The following is a 20,347-nucleotide window of genomic DNA, read 5'->3' on the forward strand; positions in this document are numbered from 1 at the left end:
CTCAAGGCAATGGGGGTTCTGGCCTCCAATTTTGGAGCTCCTTAGCAGGGCCAGAGACCCTCACTACCCAGGCCTGGTGGGAGAGGCAGACTTATCTTCACACCTGGCCCTGATCTAGGGGGAAGGCAAGGTGAGACGTCATCAGCAATCCTTCATCTCCAGACCCAAGGGGGCTTTGGACCCCCATTTGTCCTGATTTAGACAGGCACACACGTCCACACATCTGGAAAACGTGTCCCCTGGGCCGCCTCACAGGCGCACATCTGGAAGTACCTGCTCCCCTTCGTGGGAATGGAGCTCAGCCAGCCTGGGGAGGGCGGGCGGGCGTGGGCTGCAGCGCCTACATTACGTAAGTGGGCTGCAGCTGTGTGCTGATGTGGCAGCCCCCCACCCCTGTTGGCCGCAGCTGGTCAGGATGGGGCCCCCAGCCCTGGGGAACCCAGGAATGCAATATCTTCATTGCTCTCTCCCTGTAGCCCCTCACTGGCCACCCTGCCATCTATCTCCTTTTTTTCCTACCTCCCTACCCGCTTCATAACCTCTGAGCATTTTGGGGGCCTTTTGGGGAAGAGCAGACAGAAAGGAATTGTCTAGGCCCAAGCTGGGTTCAGAAAGAGCCAATGCCCTGCCCGGCCTGGTCCACACTTGCCTGTCCTCTGCCTGCTTTTCCTCTGGACTCTCACTTTGAGAGGGCTCACTACCCTCTGCAGTCCCCTCGTTCCCCCAGGTTTGCTGCCGCTGCTCTATTTTTTGGGACCAGTCACCAAAACCCTCATCTTCATCCAGTTCAGAGGACTTTATCCTGAGGCTGAAAGAACAGAGGAAAAGAGGGTTAGGAAAAGACGCCACAGCCTATGCTCCTTTCCTTGTCTCTTCCCTTAGACCCAGACTCCCAGAGTGAGCCACCATCTGCTTCAGAGATGGCTCTCCATGGCTACATTCTGTCTCTTTGAGGTCAGAGAATCACCCAGGGTAGAGCTGTGCCTTCTCTAGCAGCCTACAACTTTCCAAGAGCAGAGTTGTGCTTTTCCTGTTCATCTAGGGCTCCCTGAGGGCAAAGCTATGGCTCCGCCATCAGTCTCGGGTTCCATGATGACAGAACTATGGCTCCACCATCACTCTAGGGCTTCCCAAGGACAGAACTATGGCTTCACCATCAGTCTAGGGCTTCCCGAGGACAGAACTATGGCTTCACCATCAGTCTAGGGCTTCCCGAGGACAGAACTGTGGCTCCACCATCAGTCTAGGGCTTCCTGAGGACAGAACTATGGCTTCACCATCAGTCTAGGCTTCCTGAGGACAGAACTATGGCTTCACCATCAGTCTAGGCTTCCCGAGGACAGAACTGTGGCTCCACCATCAGTCTAGGGCTTCCTGAGGACAGAACTATGGCTCCACCATCAGTCTAATGTTCCTTAAGGGCCAGACTATGTTTTCCTTATTAGTCTAGGATTCTTTGAGAGCAGAGATGTGCCTTCTCCTTCAGTCTATGACATCCCAGAGAGCAGGACTATGCCTCCACCATCAGTCTAGGGCTCCCTGAGGGCAGAGCTATGGGTGCACCATCAGTCTAGCGCTCCTTGAGAGACAGACTCTTCCTACCTCATTAATCCATGACTGCTCCAGAACAGAGTTATGCCTCCTCCTTCAGTAGAAGGTTCTCTGAGAGCAGGGCTATGCCTCCCCCATCAGTCTAGGGCTCTTTGAAGGCCAGGCTTTACTGCTCATATTAGTTTAAGGTTTCCTGAAAGCAGAGATATCCCTCCCCCATCAATCTAGGTCTAAGAACATACATAGCTTTGCCTCTTCTTCCAAGCTAGGGCTCCCCAAGGACTAGGCAATGCCTTCTTCAACAGTCTAGGGCTCCCTGAGGGCAGAACTGTGTTTCTTCAACAATCTAGAGCTCCCCCAAAACAGAGCTCTGTTTCCTTCTTCAGTCTAGGACTGCAGGAGAGAGGGTGTGCCTTCCCCCATCTATCCAGGGCTCCTTAGGCTGCTGTGGTTCTCAGGGTGGTTCTCACAGCCTTTTTCAAGGAGCAGGGTGAGCTACTGGGCAAGAAACGGTTGGGGGCTAGCAAGGACCCAGTAACTAAAGACCTGACTGAGAGGCCATGACCCCTGTAGCACCCCACCCCGCCCAAAGCTGCTGACTTCGAGAAAATGGAACAAAACAGGGCCAGGAGGAAGGGGAGAGTTATTGGAAAAACAGCCCAGCCCAGCCGCGGAGGCCTCCTGGGCCCGAGGAGGAAACGAGCCGGCCCGTAGCCGCCAACTTGGACGTGGCCTCCGTGAGTCACTGGCAGCCAGGAGTTTGGGCGGGGGGCTTGGGGGCCAGGGCCTCATGGCTGGGGTCAGCACCAGCCCAAGCCAGGGCTGGAGACGTACAGGGTGTCCAGAGCCTGAGTCAGGGCCCCTGGAGGCTGGTTGGAAGGGGAGGGCCTCACATAACTTTATGGACCCTCTGGCTAGTCAGCATCCCACAGATGGTGTTTACTGGAGACTGCAATGACCTTTGTCCCAGGAGCTGGTCCCTTCCTCTAATTCTTACACTGTGGCTTTAAGTCCAAGGCCTGACCCCCCAGTATGTGTTTCTTCCCAGGTCCTGTGTGGCAGTAAATAGGGGTCCAGGACCCAGCAACCTACAGTGTCTGCTGTCCTGTCTGCTCCAGGGAACGATCGCCTTCATCTTCATCTTTGTCCTGGTCCTGCAGCTGCTTCTCTCGTTCCCTTTGGCGCTGTTCACGGGCAGCCTCTTCTTGGTCTTCTTCTTTCCACTGAGCTGTGAGCCTGGAGAGCAGACCCAGAGAGACAGTCATGCCACACGACTGAGACAGTCTTTCGATGAGTGGGATGGTGAGGGTAATGGACAAGCCCTGCTGTTGGCAGGCAAGAGTAAATCCCTGGACCAGTCTGCAGGCCTCAGTTTACTCCAAGATAAAGGCTGTGCAAAGCAGTTGTGAAAGTGCCTTTGCCCAAGGGAGGTAATCCCAGGGCTCTGTACGCATAGGTGAGCCTTTGTGAAGAGAGGAGACATCGGTGTCCACATAGGTTTCAGGCAACCCAATGTTGGGGCTTGTGACCAACTGTCCTGTCATGCTGACTGCCTCCTATGTTAGAACATAGTTACCTTGTTCAACGTGGGGACCAAGAAGGACTTTGGGAAAGGTGACAATGAGTTCAGAGAGTCTTAGACATGGCCACCAGTCAGATAGCTACCCCTACAATCTCCACCTGGAACCTTCCTTCCTGTCTCCAAAAAAATGGCATGTTGGGAGACAGTAGCCACCATACAAGGACCAAGTGTGAGATTGCATCTAGAAGTCACCAGGTCAGGCTCAGGCTCTCTTTGCATCTGCCCAGCTCCTTTCTCTCTCTACTTTGCACTTGGGTACCTTAGAGCACCCCAACCTCAACTCAGGGTCCTCTCCACAGAGATCTCTCTGGGTTATGTCAAAGGTGGGGAAACTGAGGCAAGCAATATCTGCAGCCCTCAGAGTATGCTGACTCAGGCTCCTTAATTCCTTTCTCTAAGCCAGGCACAGTCAGAGGAATCAGGCTGGTCTGGGCACAGGGGGTCTGGAGACCCTACACAGCAAACCTGTGTTGCTGGTGTCTAGTAGATACTGCAGGCCTTGGCCACTGTTCCCCCCCAACAGCCCCTCCAGCTTGTCTGGAGTTGAGAGGGGTCGGGTCCTCTGTTTTACAGTTCCCACTGTCCCAGGACCAAGGTGCCTGAACTGCTCAGAGTCGAGTCTCCCCTCTGGGGTCTCTGTGCTTCCCGGGCAGTGTCCGCCGAATGACCCCACAGCCCGCTCCCCTCTGGGCCTCAGTCCCCTGGCCAGGAAGCCCTGCCAGCACATGATCTAATCTCTCCAGGTCTCCCCTAAGCCTCTCAGACAAAAGCCAGGCCTCTCCACAGGCTCCAGGATGAGGTTCACTCCTCCCTCATCCCCCCACCACCTCCCGCCCGCCAGCCACATGGGACTCCAGCCACGCAAGCTGCCTGCCCGCCCCTACCTTGCACCCCCAAACCGAGCTGCCTGCCTCAGCCTCAGAAGGGCCTTCAACTTCCAGCCTGAGAAAGCCCCTTAATTCCCTACACCTGGCTCCCATCACAGGCAGATGCCGAGGGCCTCCTGGTTCTCTCCGTGGCCTCAGCCAATGTGGGGGCCCCTTTTGGCCCCTCTCCACCCGGTGAAGTACAGCTCTGTGCTCTGGGGGCTGTGGATTGCTCCTTGCACACACGTTTACCAGCAGACACCCCCCCCCAAATGTCAGGGTACAGTGTATGGGAAAAAGAGGGCTTCCTACTCTGCCTGCTTTCTAAGGCAGACCATAAAGAGATACCCCCTGGGTGGGTTTGTCCTTGTTTTCTGAATCTATGTATGTGCAGGGTAGGTGTACAAGTGTTTGAGCCTATGTGCAAAGTTCTTGTATGTGTGAAAGCAGTAAAACACTTGGGTGGCTGTGTAAGACTGAGACGGGGGTACAGGACTCACTTAGCTCAGCTCCGAGTATGGATATCTTGAATCGGGGGTCTCACTCTGAACCGAACCAGAGCTTCTCCTGTTCTACCAGGTGCAACCTCCTTGCAAGCACAGTTTTGGGCAGGAACCCTCGGGGTCCTTCACTCTTGGAGCAGAGAATCCAAGCTACCATAGCTTGTCACCAACACACAAAGCCCAAGGAAAGGGGCTATGGGGGCTTGGCTTGCAGAAAGTATAGGGACCAAACAGAGCTCTTTCCTGAGCAGGGTACAGGACACATAGACATTTCATGTGGCCACATAGGCACTCACACACAGGCCCTTCCACGCACGTGCTCACACATGAGTACACAGGGTCACCCTCCAACATGTGCAGGCAAGGGTAGGGAACGGGGGATCACAAACAGCAGGTCCTATTCCCTCCCAAGCTCTCAGGGGGCCGCCCCTGCCTCACTATTTACTGTTTTCCTAACCATCACCCCGACAACGTGGTGCCGGCCTGAGCCTGGGGCTGGCAGGAGGCCAATGTGTATTTTCTGGGAACATCCTTTGTGGGACCCACCCCCTCCAAAGTTACCCTAACTTAGCCCTCCCTGGACAAAGTCTTGGTGACAGTGGGGTGCAGGATAGGGGTCTACCAGCATCACCCCTCCAGCCCCTTGCTGGAGAAAAAGCTTGTCCCAGCTCCTGACCCTGCTCTGAGGCTGAGCAGGCCTGGGGCCCCTTTCCCCTGCCTCTTCCCTCCCGCCTGCCTCAAGCAATGAGTAATGCGCCCCCTCCCCATGACCTCACCCCGTCGCTATTCCACAGCTGGGCTCCGTTCTGGGAACTGGAAGGGGGTGGCTCTCCTGGGGTGGGGTGGGGTGGGGGCCTCTGGCCTGGGAAAGGCGCCCCCCGGCCAGCGGCCCAGACCCCTTGGCACGTTCTTCGGAGCTGTCAAGACTCTGGCGATGGCCGCCCCGCCCGTGGCCCTGGCCCCGCGCAGCTGCAAGGGATTTGGCGTTCCCGTACAAACGCAATCAGGCCATTTCCTGAGTCTGTTCTGGCTCGGGGGGCCCAGGGCTCAGCCTAGGGGCTGAGGAATGGGGCCCTGTCCCCCCACATCCTGCCCACACTGTTACAGGGCTTACCACAGGCTGGGGCTGGGGTTGGAGCGCGGCCTAGGCTGGAGCCCCACCCAGGTGCACTAGGGTGTACAGACCCCCACCAGCTCCCACTCTGAATGGGGCTCTTTAACTCAAGACAGTTGCTCCCGTCTTTTGCACCCCTACACAGTATCTCGTTCCTCTTCATCCTCTGCACCCCTGCCCCCTCTCCTGCTGCCTAAACCCTGCTGAGAGCCCAGCAGAACCCATCCTGGATCTAGCCTTCCCAGCTACCCACCCTCTTTGTCCTTCCAAGGATACTTTCAAAAGGTTGACAGGCTTCAGTCCCTGTTGCAATTCTGCCCCCTGCAGGCTGCCCATGTGACTGCCCCTTGCAGCCAGCTTGAGCTCAGAATCTGTACTGTTCCTACACCCTTCAGGGGGACATTAGAGGAAACTGGGGAGTGGGATCATGCAAGGCTATCCCAGGTGACCTTCAGATTACAGGGGCCCCTCCCACCACTGTCTCCTGGGTACCAGAGGACTGGAAGTAGCTAGAGGACTGGGGGTAGCCACCAAGAGGGGTTGATTTGATTCTCTAAGACCACCAGGGTCTCTTGCCCTCAGGGAAGAGCTTCCCCAAGGTCACAACACTGACCATCAGGGGTTCTTTTGACCTGAAAGTGACAACATAGCGTTGGGCTAAGGGACAGAGCAAGGAAAGCCCTCCTGGTGCAGGCTCCCAAAGATAGGTGCAGAACTCTGAAGGTGGGACTCAGGGTCAGCCATGGGTGATGGCTGTAGGCTACCACCCACGTCCCACACTTCTGAGTACCAGTCCCTGTAGCTGCTATCAGCAGGACACATTGAGTGTTGGAGGTAGGGGTCCCATTCCCTGCAGACAATCTACAGAATGGTGTGGGGGGTACAAATGCTCAATTGCCACCCACTCTGGAAAGAAGCAAGGAGGTGGGTGTGTGGAGTGCGCTCAGATCAAAGTGCAGAGCCTCTGGTCAGTAGGTGAGTGCTAGGTGGGACAGGCAGGAGAGGATAAATTCTCTCCCTGAGGCTAAGGTGGCAATAGAGGAGCCTGGTCCCTACCTCTGGACACCTGGCTCCGATCCAGTCCCCCCTCCCCTTCATCATCTTTTAGCAGAGCATGGACATGGTGGGGCTATTCTTTTCTTATTGTCAGGGTCAATGTACCCAGGGGTTATTTCACTGGGCAAGACCAAGTCTCCACCGCCCAGAAAAGCACTGTAATTACTTGGCTGAAGGGAGGGGCATGGTCTTGCCCACAGCTGTAATGGAGGAGTGGACCTTTAGGCCAAGAGAAGGAGAGTGACACAAAGTCACATGACAAAGAAGCCTGTGGGCCCCAGAGGGACTCCGTGACCCACAGAGTGGCCCTTGAGGTGTGAGTTGATCCCACACCCAGGAAGTCCTGGTTCTATTTGGGGAGTTAGTGGGGAAGGATGTGGCGGGGGGGGGTGGGGTGAGATGCAGGACAGAAGGAAGTGGAAGGGAGAAACCAAGCCTGGACCAAGCTGGGAATGGGGGGACAGGAAGTGGATTTCAGAACAGCCCAGTACCATGACATGTACAGCAAGACCTGGGCCTCAGTTGGGAGGGACAACGAATGGGGCCTGGATTTGCAGCACGAGATGAAAGGGTCCCTGGAAACAGTCAGTACTAGGTCATGGCTGTAGGAAATGCCTCCCCAGGGTGGAGATTTTTAAGGAGCCCCAGAGAAGCAGCCTGAGTAGGCCAGAGGTGGGGAGATGGGGTAGATGGCACAGGGCAGGTTGGGTTTCCATACCTGGTCCCCAGGTCTTTCCAGCCCAGGGCACTGCCCAGGTCTGTATTCTGTCCACTGTGAGAAAAACACCCAGGTTAATACCAGAGGCTCAGCCCCAGTGGCTCATATTCCCAGGTTGTTGCCCTTGGTCACAGGTAATCTGGACAGCCAAGCTTGCCTCTGGGATCAGTACTTCCCACTTTAAAGATTCAAGCCATCTATTCTGTGAGAGTACTTGGTTTGCCTACCCTCGGAACACACAAGCAGCCCACGTTCTTGGGACGTGGTTAGTGGTATCCATACAAGCAACAGTTCTGAAGGTTCATGGTGGCCAAGCCTAGGGGCGGGCCTTGGGAAGATTAAAAAGTGCAGATTGTTTGGCTGGGACTATGGGAATCACAGAAGGTTCTGGGCCGAGAGTGGAGATGCTCAGAGCCAGGAAGCTTCGACTGCCTCAAGAGGAAACGGCAGATGAGGGGGAGACATTATAAGTGGGGAGTTAGTTGCTGTCATTGGGACAGCTCATCATGAGGACCCTGGAATGGGGGTGTCACATAGAGGAAGTTGCAAAATCAGGATGGGCATACCTGTCTCCTGCCCTCAGGAAAAGAACGGCACAAACAAGCATGTGGGAGGGCATTGGGGAGGCAAATTGGGGGAAGCCTACGGATGCATGTCTCAGGGGAGCAAGGATAGGGGTTAGATGGAACCCCAGTTCTGGAAGAAAGGGAGTAATGAAGGAACTCATCCACCCCACCCCACACACACATGGGGGCCAGCCTGGGGTCCTAGGATTAGACATCCTGCAGAGGGCCTCAGAGGAGGCTGTGGACTCCAGTTCTCTCTTTCCTACCAGATGGAGGCGCTGTCCGCCCAAGGTGGGCCAGGTGGCTACCACTCTTGGTACCCTTTGAATGAAAAAGATTTTGAGGTGGGTAGGACTCATGGGCAACTATCTCCACCAACTGACCTAGAACTACCCACTTTCCCCCGTGACAGCTAAGGCCTTGTGCCTCTGTGCAGTCTCCATACTCGCCCCATGATTCTGCCTTTTCTCAAGGGCAGTACATTGCATTAGAAGACATCTATTTGCCTCCACCCAGGACCCTCAAACCTGCAGTCTTCCCAGATGGCCTCTGTCTGGAGTTTAGTGCCAAGGCGTCTTAGAGACGGCCATCCCCGCATGTCAGGCCCGTCAGACCCTTGCACGGGATTTTGCTCCCCGGAGGGAGTCTTCCTGGCTTCTTCCTCTGCCTTTGCCTCCCCCCACCCACACACACATCTTGCATGATTGCTGGGTCTAAACCCCACCCAGCCAGCATCTCTTCAGTTCTGCCCGCTTTCTTTCTTTCTTTCTTTCTTTCTTTCTTTCTTTCTTTCTTTCTTTCTTTCTTTCTTTCTTTCTTTCTTTCTTTCTTTTCTTTCTTTCTCTTTTTCCTTCCTTCCTTCTTTCCTTCCTTCCTTCCTTCCTTCCTTCCTTCCTTCCTTCCTTCCTTCCTCCCTCCTTCCCTCCCTCCCTCCCTCCCTCCCTCCCTCCCTCCCTCCCTCCCTTCTTGCTTGCTTGCAGCTGAGGACTGAGAAAGCTGAGGTTGCACCTGGGGCTTACCTCCGGCAAGGGGAGTCAGAGAGACCAAGGCTTCCTCTGCCACCACCCCTGTCTCTGAAGGCCTGGTACTCTGCTGCAGCTCAATAACACCCCAATACCTACTCTCTGCTCCACTGCCGCTGCACTAGCTGTGTTTACCTTCCTAAGATAATGACATGCCATTTTTCTCCCACAAACCACTTCACCTGTCCTCCTTCTTAAGCATTCCTCTTGCCCACCAGTGCCAACTATGGTAAGCTCTCCACCGCCCCATGCATCTTAGTGGGCCTGAGAGGCCAGCCCTGACCCTTTGTTGTAGAACAAAGGCCACAGAAGCAAGCACAGGCTCTCTCAGGCACATGGGGCAGTGAGTGTGGACATGCAATTGGCATAGTGTACTTAAGGCAAGGTATCATCATTGCTCATTCTGCTCTGGTGGCATGGTGAGGGGGGCTGCTGAAGAGTGGTCAGGGCATCAAATAAACACATAGACATCTGGGAGACATTTTTAGAAGGGACCGTGGTTTGGGGGACCTGAGGAGGGGAAGGTGTCTAATGACAAAGCTTGCTTACCTTCAGGGTGTTCCCATCTTCCTGTCCTTAGTACAGATGCAAGTACTCCTGTCCCCATGTCCCTGAGTCTAGGTACATCCTAAATCATCTTGTTGCATCTCCCTGGCCTCTGAGGACTTTACATGGATGTAAAGGGGGTTCTTGCATCTGTCCTCCATCCATCCTTACCCCACAAGTTGGGGCTACCCACTTAGAATCTCGCCACTTGCACGCTCCTTCCTGGGAACTGAGCACACTCAGGGGAGGCAGGCACCATCTCTCCTTTAGGGCAAAGAAGGGATGAATCTTGGAGCCGTACGTCAGGGAAGTGAAACAGCAACCCATCTGGAGACCACAAAACCCCTCGGAAGAGCCTGGTGAGTCAGATGTGGTCCACACCTGTCCATCACACTACCCAAGCCGCCCAAGTAGACCCCAAGTCTGCATTCAGAAAGCGGCACACTCAATGCCTCAACCTGAAGCTGTGGCGTCCTCAAAGGTGTCTACAGCTGGGTTCTGCAGAGCCTTTCTTAAAGAGCTTGAGGCTGAAAAATGGGAATGCTGCAGGCCCCTCTATCCCACACCTCCCTCAGAGACTGGGTTAGGGTTCTTCTATCCAAGTGTGGTTTAGAACCAAGCTGGTCGTCCCACGGATAATCCTCTCCCCTCCCCTGGGTCTGGGAACCCTACCTCCTACGATGTGCTTCCCGGTCAGCCCATTGCTGGCAGCTTCTTCATTCAAGACTCCTAACTCAAACATCTCTGGCCACCTGACCCCCATGGCCTAGGGGTGGACACCAGGGCCTAGACCGCCCATCTATTACATCTTGTCATGACCGCGGCTTGTGCTGGTCTGAGCTTGCGCTCTCCCTTCACTGGTTCTGCACGCTGCACCCTCCGTCTCACTGACCAGAATTGCCACAGGGGCTAGGGCCAACTACACAGCAGCCATGAGACCTCCCTGGTGCCCGCGCTCTGCTGAGCAGAGGTGTCTTCTGGCTGACCCCTCATCATAAACTCCCAGTGGGGACTGGGCTCAGAGAGACCGTGGCTTGCAGCAGCAGACAGCCCTGGCAGAATGCTCACAGGGCTCACGAGGCAAGGCTCTGGCACACTCTCTGACACGCGATGATGGCTGGCACTGGCTTGAGATTGCCATCCCCTCCTCTTTCCTCCCTGGCTGGTTGTACCCAGATCCACCTCGCCCTGAAGGCCTGGCTACAGCTCTCCTAATGGATGCTGCTCATATGCCTCATCCTTCATCTGGTCACAGGTTTACACATTGTCTAACTTGTCTGCTCACCTGGACAGATGCATGGCAGGTGACTGTGTATAGCCAAGGCACTCCCCAAACCCATAGTCCTATGCTTGGCTCTGAGTGCCCCATCTGCCTCAATTTTCCTGCTCCCCGAGTAGTCAAGCAAGGAGATTGGGTACCTATTGGTTAATTTCAATATTTTATCTGTTCCTTGATCCGAGAACACCCTGTCTGACCCTGTGGCCACATCTGAGATCTCGGTGCTATCTAACTCCCAGGGATGGATCATTCCTGGGGTTCTCATGGAGGAAAGGGTCTATCCCAGGTTGACCTGTTTCAGCCTTCAGCCCAAGATATCCCTTACAAGGCATTGACGCTGAACCCAGATTCAGTGCTGTAAGCTGCACGAAGCAGGCAAGGGCAAGTCTCCATGAGCTGAGAGAGACTCACGCATCCCTATGGGTACCACATCAGCTGATGCCAGTGGGTCCTGCACTGATCCCAAGTCCATTTCTTGGCCAACACCTAGCGCTAAACTGAACAACCATATTTGTTTTTCACAATATCCCCACCACATATGCTGAGAAAAGAGCCGCATCCCAGACCTAGGAGACCTGTATGGTCAGTGCATGGCAGGGTGTCCTCCTCACTCTCTGTGAACGACATGTAAGGAGACAAGGCAGCTACAGGAATGAGGGGCAGGACCCATGTCGGAGGGTCCTGGTTGAGGGGGACACCAGCCCCTCCCTTCCCACAGCTCTTCCCATCTGTTTTCTCACTGGCTCGCAAGCTGCTTCCCACCATCACCTTTATCCTTCCCTTTCAATACCAACCACCCACTGCCCAGGTCAGCCAAGTGGGGACAGCAGAGACGGTACCTTCTCTCCAACGCTGGCTAGGACCCTTCCCCTTATCCGTGTATCTGTTCACTTCCTACCTCTTTGCTCCTTCTTCTTCCTTTTCTCCTTTCCTACCTGGTAGGACATATTCTCTTAGGGAACTTTCAAAGCCCCCAGGAGCATCCAGTGTGCTACTCCCCTGACACCAGCATCTCCAGGTCAGGCCCTCCATGTCCTGAGTGCCATTACCAGCTGGTCTTAGTTCATTCCCTGCCCTGGGTGGATAGTAGCGAACCCTCATAGCCACATTCCTGCTCCTTGAGACAGCAACCTGCACAGCCAGCTTTATAGGCTTAGGGCCAAGTCTGGTCTCACTTGGTACCAGAGCCTGAGAACCTTTCTCTGCCCACAGAACTGCCTAATGGGTTCTAACCTCAACCACTACCCGAAGCTCCTATACCTACCTGCAGCTACTTGCCCACATCATCCCCTGTGCTCAGCTGAAGCCCTTTGCCCTCCTATAGCCCATGTGCCCACCTGTGCTCTGGAGACCTTGGTGGTCCATCCTGGCATTGTTCTCTGGAGAGATGCTCTGGGCCTGTCGCAGTGTCCCTGGAGGCTATACCCCTGCAGCTATCCCGAAGGTCCCAAGAGCCCCACGGTGTCCCCTCCTGGCTCCAGCAGAAGCACGGGGTGGGTGAGTCTCTGGGTGCCTTGGTGCCCTGGTTGCTGCTTGCCGCCTGATCTACCCAGCTCTGACGCACCGGCTGGGACTGGAACCGGAACCTCAGTCCTCTGGGCTCTGGCCCTGACACCCTGCCCAGGGGGCTGGGCCACTTGGTCCCTGTACCCCCTGCTGCTGGCTCGGCCAGGCTCCAGGCAGGACAAGCTCTGGCAGACAGACCACCCGGCCCGCGGGGGTGCCGCCCACCGGCCACCCGGCCTGCCAGGGTGGGGCCACCCCACCCTCGGGATCTCGGCCTCCAATGGGCCCGTGGAGCCACGCCTCCCTGGACACTGTGGTTGGAGGCCTGGCTTCCCCTCCCCCCCACTGGGCCACCCAGCAGACTGCCAGCCCCATCTGCTACCCTCTGCCACCCTGGGATCCCCAGAGGCCTAGTGGGCCACATGTGGAGTGGGAACCTGCCTGAGTAGCCTTATACCCCAGGGAAGCCATAGACTGATGCCATCCCTGCTAGCTGCTGGCTGATGGGTGCTGGAACCTGATGAGAGAGAAGCTCACACCACCCAAAGGAGGCTTGGTTGGTGATGCCTCCCAAGGTGACTCCTGGCTCAGTCTCTTAGGCCAGCATCAACCCAAAGTACTTCTGACCAGCCCAGCTGCTCTTAAATCTAGGTCCCTGGGACTGCAGAACCAGGTAGCCAGCCCAGAGCCCAGACGGCCATCCTATGGTGGACCTGGGAGGACCTGGCTCCCCTGAGACAGAAGTGGGTATCCAAATCCCTAACACAAGGGAGTAGATGTAAGCCGGGGGCTGACCACCCTCAATTCATACCCAGACTCAGATTAAGGGAGCTGTAGGGACATGACATCTATGAATTTAAACTGGATTCAGTTTGTATCTTGGCCTCTGCTGGCACCCAGCAACCCCTTCCAGAGCTTGTCAGAGAGGGGACTGGCAGGGCTCTGCTACCAGGTGTGAGGAGAAAGCCTTGGGTTCCTGGGGAAGGGTCTGGGCAAAGACAGCGAATGATAGGAGGTAGGTCACCTGCTGGGTGACCTTGAACAAGTCACATGACCTCTCTGAGCCTCTTTTCCTCATCTGTCCAACAGAGACAAGGCAAAGACCTATTCTTCAGGGTTGGGCTAAGTGGAAAGTGTTGGAGGTTGCCGGCGTGTGGATAGAGGGCACGACGGAGTCAGGGGTGAAGGGTACTAGATGGTAGCATGCACATGCCTGCACATATGTGTGTACTCAATGCACATGAGAGGCGTGTTCCATTGAAAGACCAGGCTCACAGAGATGCACAGTTTAGCAAATATCCACCCCTGGCCATCGCCTCGTGACACCCATTGTGGTCCCACTGCACATGTGGACAAGTGGTTCTCCAGCATCACAAGGGACAAGCCCCTGGGTCTACTCATCCACTTCGTCAGAACCCCCTTAGACCTCCAGGAGCCTGCCCTCCTGTCCTGACCACTGGCTAACCATTGTAGGCCTTGGTTTCTGGGTCTCCTTCCACCTCTCTTCAGCTCAAGACTTGAAATGGTGCCAAACCTGACCCCTGCCTAAGGTCTACAGCTTCCACGGCCCTGTCGTCCTGCCTCTGGATTAGTAGGACGGCAGCCTGGTGCAGGGTCTTGTGGCTCTTCCTGTCACCCCACAGCCACAAGGTGCTGGAGTCAGTTTCCTTCTTGTTATAGGATACTGCTGAGTTGGTAAGATTGATCAAAGGTGCTCCTAAATGCCCAGGGGACAGGGCACTACAAGGAACAGTGACAAAGGAGGTTCCATCCCAGCCTGGGCAGGACGGGAGGAATATCCAGCCTGAGTGAGGTGGCCATGCATCAGGACCCTGAGCAGGCTGAGCTGAGCCTGAAAGACTGGCATGGGGCATGGCTATGGTATCGGCTGGGAGCTAGGGTGGAAAGAGGCCGGGAGGCCGCTTAGATCCTGGTGCTAGTTTGCTGACCTTGGTTGCCAGCTGGGACCACAATGGGGCCAGGACGTGGAGGTAGCTGTCTCCTGGCATCTGCCCATCATCCCATCTGTGCCCTGTCTCACCACTGAGAGCCAGGACCAAAACACAGAGACATAAGAAACAATGCCAGGCCCACCCTCCAGGAACATGAGGTTTAAGCAACCAGGGAAGTGGGCCAGGGAACAGGCCACCAGATGAGCGAGGAACCGAACTTTCCTGGCTAGGGAGACCATGACAGGCTTCCTGGAGGAGGTGGCACTGCAGCAGAGCTTTAAAAGCTGGAAAAGGAAAGAAAAGGAAGGTGGCTCCGAGGGCAGCAATGCACAGTTAATCATTAGAAGTGCCTGAGGTTTGCAGGGCCTGGGCCTACAGCTGCCTATTCTCTCCCATACACGCTTTACATAGGAGACAACAGGCTGAGTGAGGAAGACTTTCAAAGACCTGAGGTCCAGAGGCCAGAGAATCAGGACCCCCAATGGTTCCAAGCCTCCCTCTCCCAGGACTGTCCGGCCAGTGGTTTCTGGGGCCTATGGCTGTAAGCTCAATTTCATTTGTAAAGTGGGGTGGGGGTATCACTTGTTAGTTCCCAGGGGCAGCAAGAAGATGTGATGGGGACAGGCCTGTGCAGCTACGCTGAAGATCATTTCCTGTGGGTCCCCATAGGACCCACAGGGAGCTATGGGAGGAAGAGGTGAAGCCGCCTGGCTGACCAGGATGATGGCGTCGTGCTGGGCTTCTATCCTCCCGTAACATGTGCATAAGCAGCCTGGCACAGTCCGTGTGCCACATATCTGCCAGTCTGGGTGCAGGGGGGTACCACTGTCAGCAAGGGTGCTGCGGGCACCATGCCTGGGCTGGGAGGGACCTACCTCAGCAGCTTCTCCAGGCCCCGTTTGCTAGCATTTCTCCTCAGGAGTGCGGGGCCATTCATGCTGCGGGCCTGCCCGCGACGATGCTGGTGACCTGGCCTGACCCCTGGCCCTGGGGACACCGCCTGCAACTTCAAAGGCTCCTGGTGCTGTGGCCCAAAAACTCTGCTCTCCTCTCCTCTCTTTTCTTTCCCTTTCCTTCTCCTTCTCTTTTCCCTTCCTCTCCTCTCCCCTGCCCTGCCCTCTCTCTTCTCCTTGTCCTTCTCGCTGTGTTCTTGTCCCTCTTCCCGTCTCCTGTCAGTCTGTCTGGTCTCTCTGTCTCTGACACCCCTTCCTTGTCTGCTCTATCTGTCTGAAGGATGTCTGTCTGTCTCAGCCCCTCCAGCCCCTGGGGACGAGGGTGTGGGGCTGGCTCCCAGATGGCGGCCCCAGGCCCTTCCACTGTCCCTGGACCCTGTCTCTGTGGGTCTCTCTCCCCTCTCCTTTCTCAGGATGCCTAGCAGCTGCTTTCCTTTTGTCCCCCAGCCCCCTTCTCCGCCCCCTTGGTCTCCTCCACCTCCACCACCTCCTCCTCCTTCCGAGACTAGTAAAAATGTCAGAGAGAAACCCTCCCAGCCCCGCAGTGTGGGGGCCTGGCTGGACCTCTACACCCGCTTGTGGGCAGCATGGTGGTATGCCCCCCTCAGACCATCTTGGCAGCTACTGCCACTTCCCACCTCTCTGCCCACCACTCCCCCGGGTGAGTGGCCCATAGGTCACCTCCCCATTCTCAAAGTCTCTTGCCCATCTCTGCCTGGCTGCTGGTCCTTGCTCTGAGTGCCGCTCTCACTGACCCTGGCTCTCTCCTCCCAGGTCTGGGCCTCAACTGCCCCTGACCTGGCTGACTGCCCCTCCTTGCCCTTTCCTTCTCTTCTGGGTTTTCACTCCTATCTCAGTCTCCCTCCTACCTTCCCTCCCCCCTTCCTTTCCCTCCCTTCTTTTTCTCCCTCCTCCCCCTCCTTCTTCTCCCCCCTCTGGGTCTTCTTTTTCCCTCTGTTTATTCCCAGCTCTCTGCTCTTGTATAACCTCCAGGGGAGGCTGGGCACCCCAGGAATCTTCCCAGGTCGCCTAGCTGGGAGGCTACTGCCCTCCCCAGAACCTCAGGCTGTATTTGGAGCAGGGATGTATAGACACCACAGAGAGCATCTTCGTTGTGTAGAGAGCCAAAGTTCTGAAAGTGGTGGAGGGTACCCGGGTGGTCGGTGCCCTCACCAGCCAGCCCCCTACCCTATCCTCTGGCTCAGACCCAGGGACAAGCAGCCCAGCCCATTGTTTTTCTGGTTGGGCTTAGTCACTGTGACTCACTGGAGAACACTGGAGGCTAGTGGCTGGGCTGGGAGGAAGTTGCCATGGGCCAGTTCTGGGCGAGTGAGCTTGCATCTGGTGGCTTCTCAGAACCCTCACACTCATAGCTGCGGACAAGCAGTACTGCTAGACCCATGAGCCAGATGGGAAAATCAAGGCTGGCCAACAGCACTGTGCCAGGTCACAGAGCCAGAGTCTGGCAGAACCAAGACCATAGTTGGGTCTATTGACTGCCAACAACTGCCCACAGTGTCTCCCCGCACACATCTGGCCCCCAGTTGTACTCCATCTCTATACTGGAAGAATGGACACACATGGGTTACTGTGACCTCCAGGTAGGCCAGGAAGTCAGAGTGCAAGAAACCTCAAGACTACTGAGGGCAGAGGAGGAAGTTGGAGTCTCGTGAGTGGATCACTGGTGCGAAGGAGGTGTGTGCCTTAAGGTGACGACACAGATACAGTGTCCCATGGATCCACAGTTCTAATCTGCAGCAACCAAAAAGCTGGCTACCCACCTTTTCTGCCACACTTGCTACAGGATGAGATCCAGCTGTTCTGAAGACAGCGGTTACAGCATGTCCCTCCCCCAGCCTCTCCCAGGAGGAGATGGAGCCAGAGTGTATAGCAGAGACAGCAGAGTCCACTGCCCTCTCCAACAGTGCAGAGACATAATAAACAGCACATTCTAAAGTAATAAGGATGGGGCCGGGATGAACCTCCCTCTGGTGAGCCCGTGCTGAGGAGATCACCCAGCGGAACCAGCTTGCGCTGCGCCTGCACCACAGTTCATCTCACCACCTCCACGGTCCTGTTCCTATTCCAACTAGACAGTCAGGAAAGACATGTGGTCAGGGAAATTTGGGTTCAAAAAGAGGAAGAATGTTTCCAGGCAGGGGAGGGCTGTCTTAATGGCGGGGGAAGTTCCTACAAAGAGATGTAGAACGATTTAAGGCTTTGAAGCCATGATATGTATGGACAAGTGAGCAGAACATTTGCTGCTGGCATTATTGTCTGTTACTTGTCCACCTACCCATCCATTCATCCATTCATCCATACACAGATCTATACACTCACTCATACACCACTCACCCATAACTCACTCTCAATGACCTACCTACCCATCCACCCACCCATTCATCCATTCACCCATCCATCCATCCATCCATCCATCCATCCATCCATCCATCCATCCATCTTGTGTTTATGGTGCTTGCATTTTTATGTATCACTTATCAACCCATCAACTCTTTTCTTTATATCTTCTCCATATTCGTTCATAAATCTGCCTTTCTAGACATCTCCTCACCTAGGAAACTGCACATCTAGTTGCACACATCTGTTTGTGTGATCATGTATGCACGGTCCTCAAAGCAAGTCAATACACTGTGTATGGAAAATCAGCCCCCAACTGCCATCATCACCCACTCTTCCTCCCTGTCACCCTTCCACTCACATATACACTCAATTAGCCACACTTTTGTCCACCAATCCATATGTTTATTCAAGAAACACAAATTAAATTACAGTAATTTTCAATGTACTGGGAATTCAGCACCACTCTACAACACTCATGATGCTGACATTCCAGTGGGAACAAACAAGTAACAATGTATCAACACATTGCCCATGATGGTTAATGCTGCTGAAAGTAGGAGTCAGGGTATGGACATGGAAAGAGGAGCACCGGGACCAAGATGTTTTGTATGATGGTTAAAGGGGAAGAAAAGCTTAGTGGGAAGGAATAGCATTTCCTGGTTTAAGAAGGAGGGGGGAGAGAAAGAGAGAGAGAAGAGAGAGAAGAAAAAGGAGAGAAACTGACTGACTTCCTCACAGTGGGAGAAAGTATTCCAGAAACATAGTACAACATTTACGATGGAGAGGTGTCTTTTCACACATCTGTGTCTCCAATAGTTCATCCCATACCAATTTATCCATTTTGTTGATTTGTTATCTGTTTATCTTGCCACCATAATCTATTATTGTATCTATTTATTATTTATTTACAGTCATATGTCTGTTTCTCTTGATATTGTATCTGTCCAGTCATTTATCTATGTCCTATCTACTCACCTTTCATCCACTTATTCTTTCATCCTAAATGCCATTCTCCAACGCATCCATTTATCTATCCCATGCATCCATCCATCTATACATTCAACCCCCACTCATCCATCCACCCACTCATTCACTCATTTACCTATCTATCCAATCCCCATCCATCCATGCATCGAACCATCCATCTACCCACCTACCTACTAATTCATCTATCTACTCACACCCATCCACCAACCACTCATCACACTCATCCACCCCACATTTATCCAACCACCCACATTTCTATCCATCTGCCTACTCACCCATCTATCATCTATCCATATGTCCACCCACTCACCCATATATCATCCACCCATATATCTACCCGCCCGTCCATCCATTCAACTGTCCATTCATCCGCTCACTCATATATCAACCCATCCACCTACTCATTCATCCATTCACCTTTCCGTCCATCCACCCCTTATTAATCTACCCACCCATATATCCACCCATCAAGTCATCTATCTACCCCTCATTTATCAACTTACCCATTCACCTACCCATATATCCACCCACTCATCAATCCATCTATACAACCCCCATCTACCCATTCACTAATCCATCCACCCATCCATATATCCACCAACATTCAGTCATTCATCTCACATTCATCTATCCAACCCATTGTTCATCCACCCATCTACTCATCCATTCATTTATCCATCAATACACTCACTCATATATCAACCCATTTATCCATCTATCCATCCACTCATTCACTCACCCACCCACCCATTTATATGCTCCCTGGTCATCCATCCCACCCATATATCCACCTATTCAGTCATTCATCTATCCACCCCTCATCCATTTACTCCTCATCCATCCATCCACCCATCTACATATTCATCCATCCATCTAACTACCAACTCACACGTTTATCCATCCATCCATCCATCCATCCATCTGTTACTTCCTATTTATTCACATCACACTCATTCATTCATCCATCCACTCACCATTCACTCATCTATCCATCCAGCCACCCATCTTCCCATCCATACATTCAGCAACATTCAGTCATCCACTCACCCATTCCTATATCTGCCCATCCACTTATTCATCAATCTATCTACCCATCTATCCAGCCAGCCAGCCAATCACCCACTCACCCATCCATCCACCCATATTTCGACCCATTCATCAACCCACCACCCACTCATCAATGCATTCATTCACTCCACATCCATCTGTTCACCCCATCCATACACCCACCCATATATCGACCCATTCATCCATCTGTATATTCCATTTATCCATCCATCAGCCCATCCATTAATCTGCCAACCCACATATTTACCCATTTATCTATCCGTTTTTCAATCCATCTATCCTTACAGCCACCCACCCACTCTTCTTCCACCTACTCATTCACCCACCTAATCAGTCACTCATTCACCCATCCCCCTACCCATATAACTTTCAATATTCAATCACCCACCCATATATCTATCCACCCATCTTCTCATTCATCTAACTCCACTCACACATTCACCCATACACTCATTCATTCATTCATCTACCCACCCACTCACTCACTCATTCACCTATCCATCCACCCATCTGTCCATACATTCATCCACCTATCTATATATCTATCCATTCATCCACTTCCTATTCATCCACCTACCTACCCATATATCCATCTACCCACCCATTCATCATTCAGTCCATTTATTCCATCCATCCATCCATCCATACATACATACATACATACATTTATGATTCCATTCACTTGTGCATTTATTGACCTGTCCACATATCTATTCA

At 53.9% G+C, this 20,347-nt stretch overlaps 1 protein-coding gene across 4 annotated transcripts in view; it reads right to left on the reverse strand.

Annotated features, from left to right (window-relative positions):
* Lsp1 (lymphocyte specific protein 1) overlaps window positions 1–20,347 on the reverse strand; it is a 34,227-nt gene that overhangs the window by 7,738 nt on the left and 6,142 nt on the right. For 2 of the 4 annotated variants that reach the window (XM_057778982.1, XM_057778983.1), the window contains exons 2-3: window positions 2,644–2,787; window positions 650–808 (exon numbers count right to left, since the gene is read on the reverse strand). In XM_057778982.1, coding sequence (XP_057634965.1) covers window positions 650–808; window positions 2,644–2,787 — 303 coding nt within the window. Of the gene's footprint in view, window positions 1–649; window positions 809–2,643; window positions 2,788–15,136; window positions 15,679–20,347 lie in introns of those variants that run through there. The other 2 variants (XM_057778984.1, XM_057778985.1) reach the window with 2 other exon arrangements.

This window comes from Chionomys nivalis, chromosome 8 (assembly GCF_950005125.1).
Source record: "Chionomys nivalis chromosome 8, mChiNiv1.1, whole genome shotgun sequence".
Taxonomy (NCBI): Eukaryota; Metazoa; Chordata; class Mammalia; order Rodentia; family Cricetidae; genus Chionomys; species Chionomys nivalis.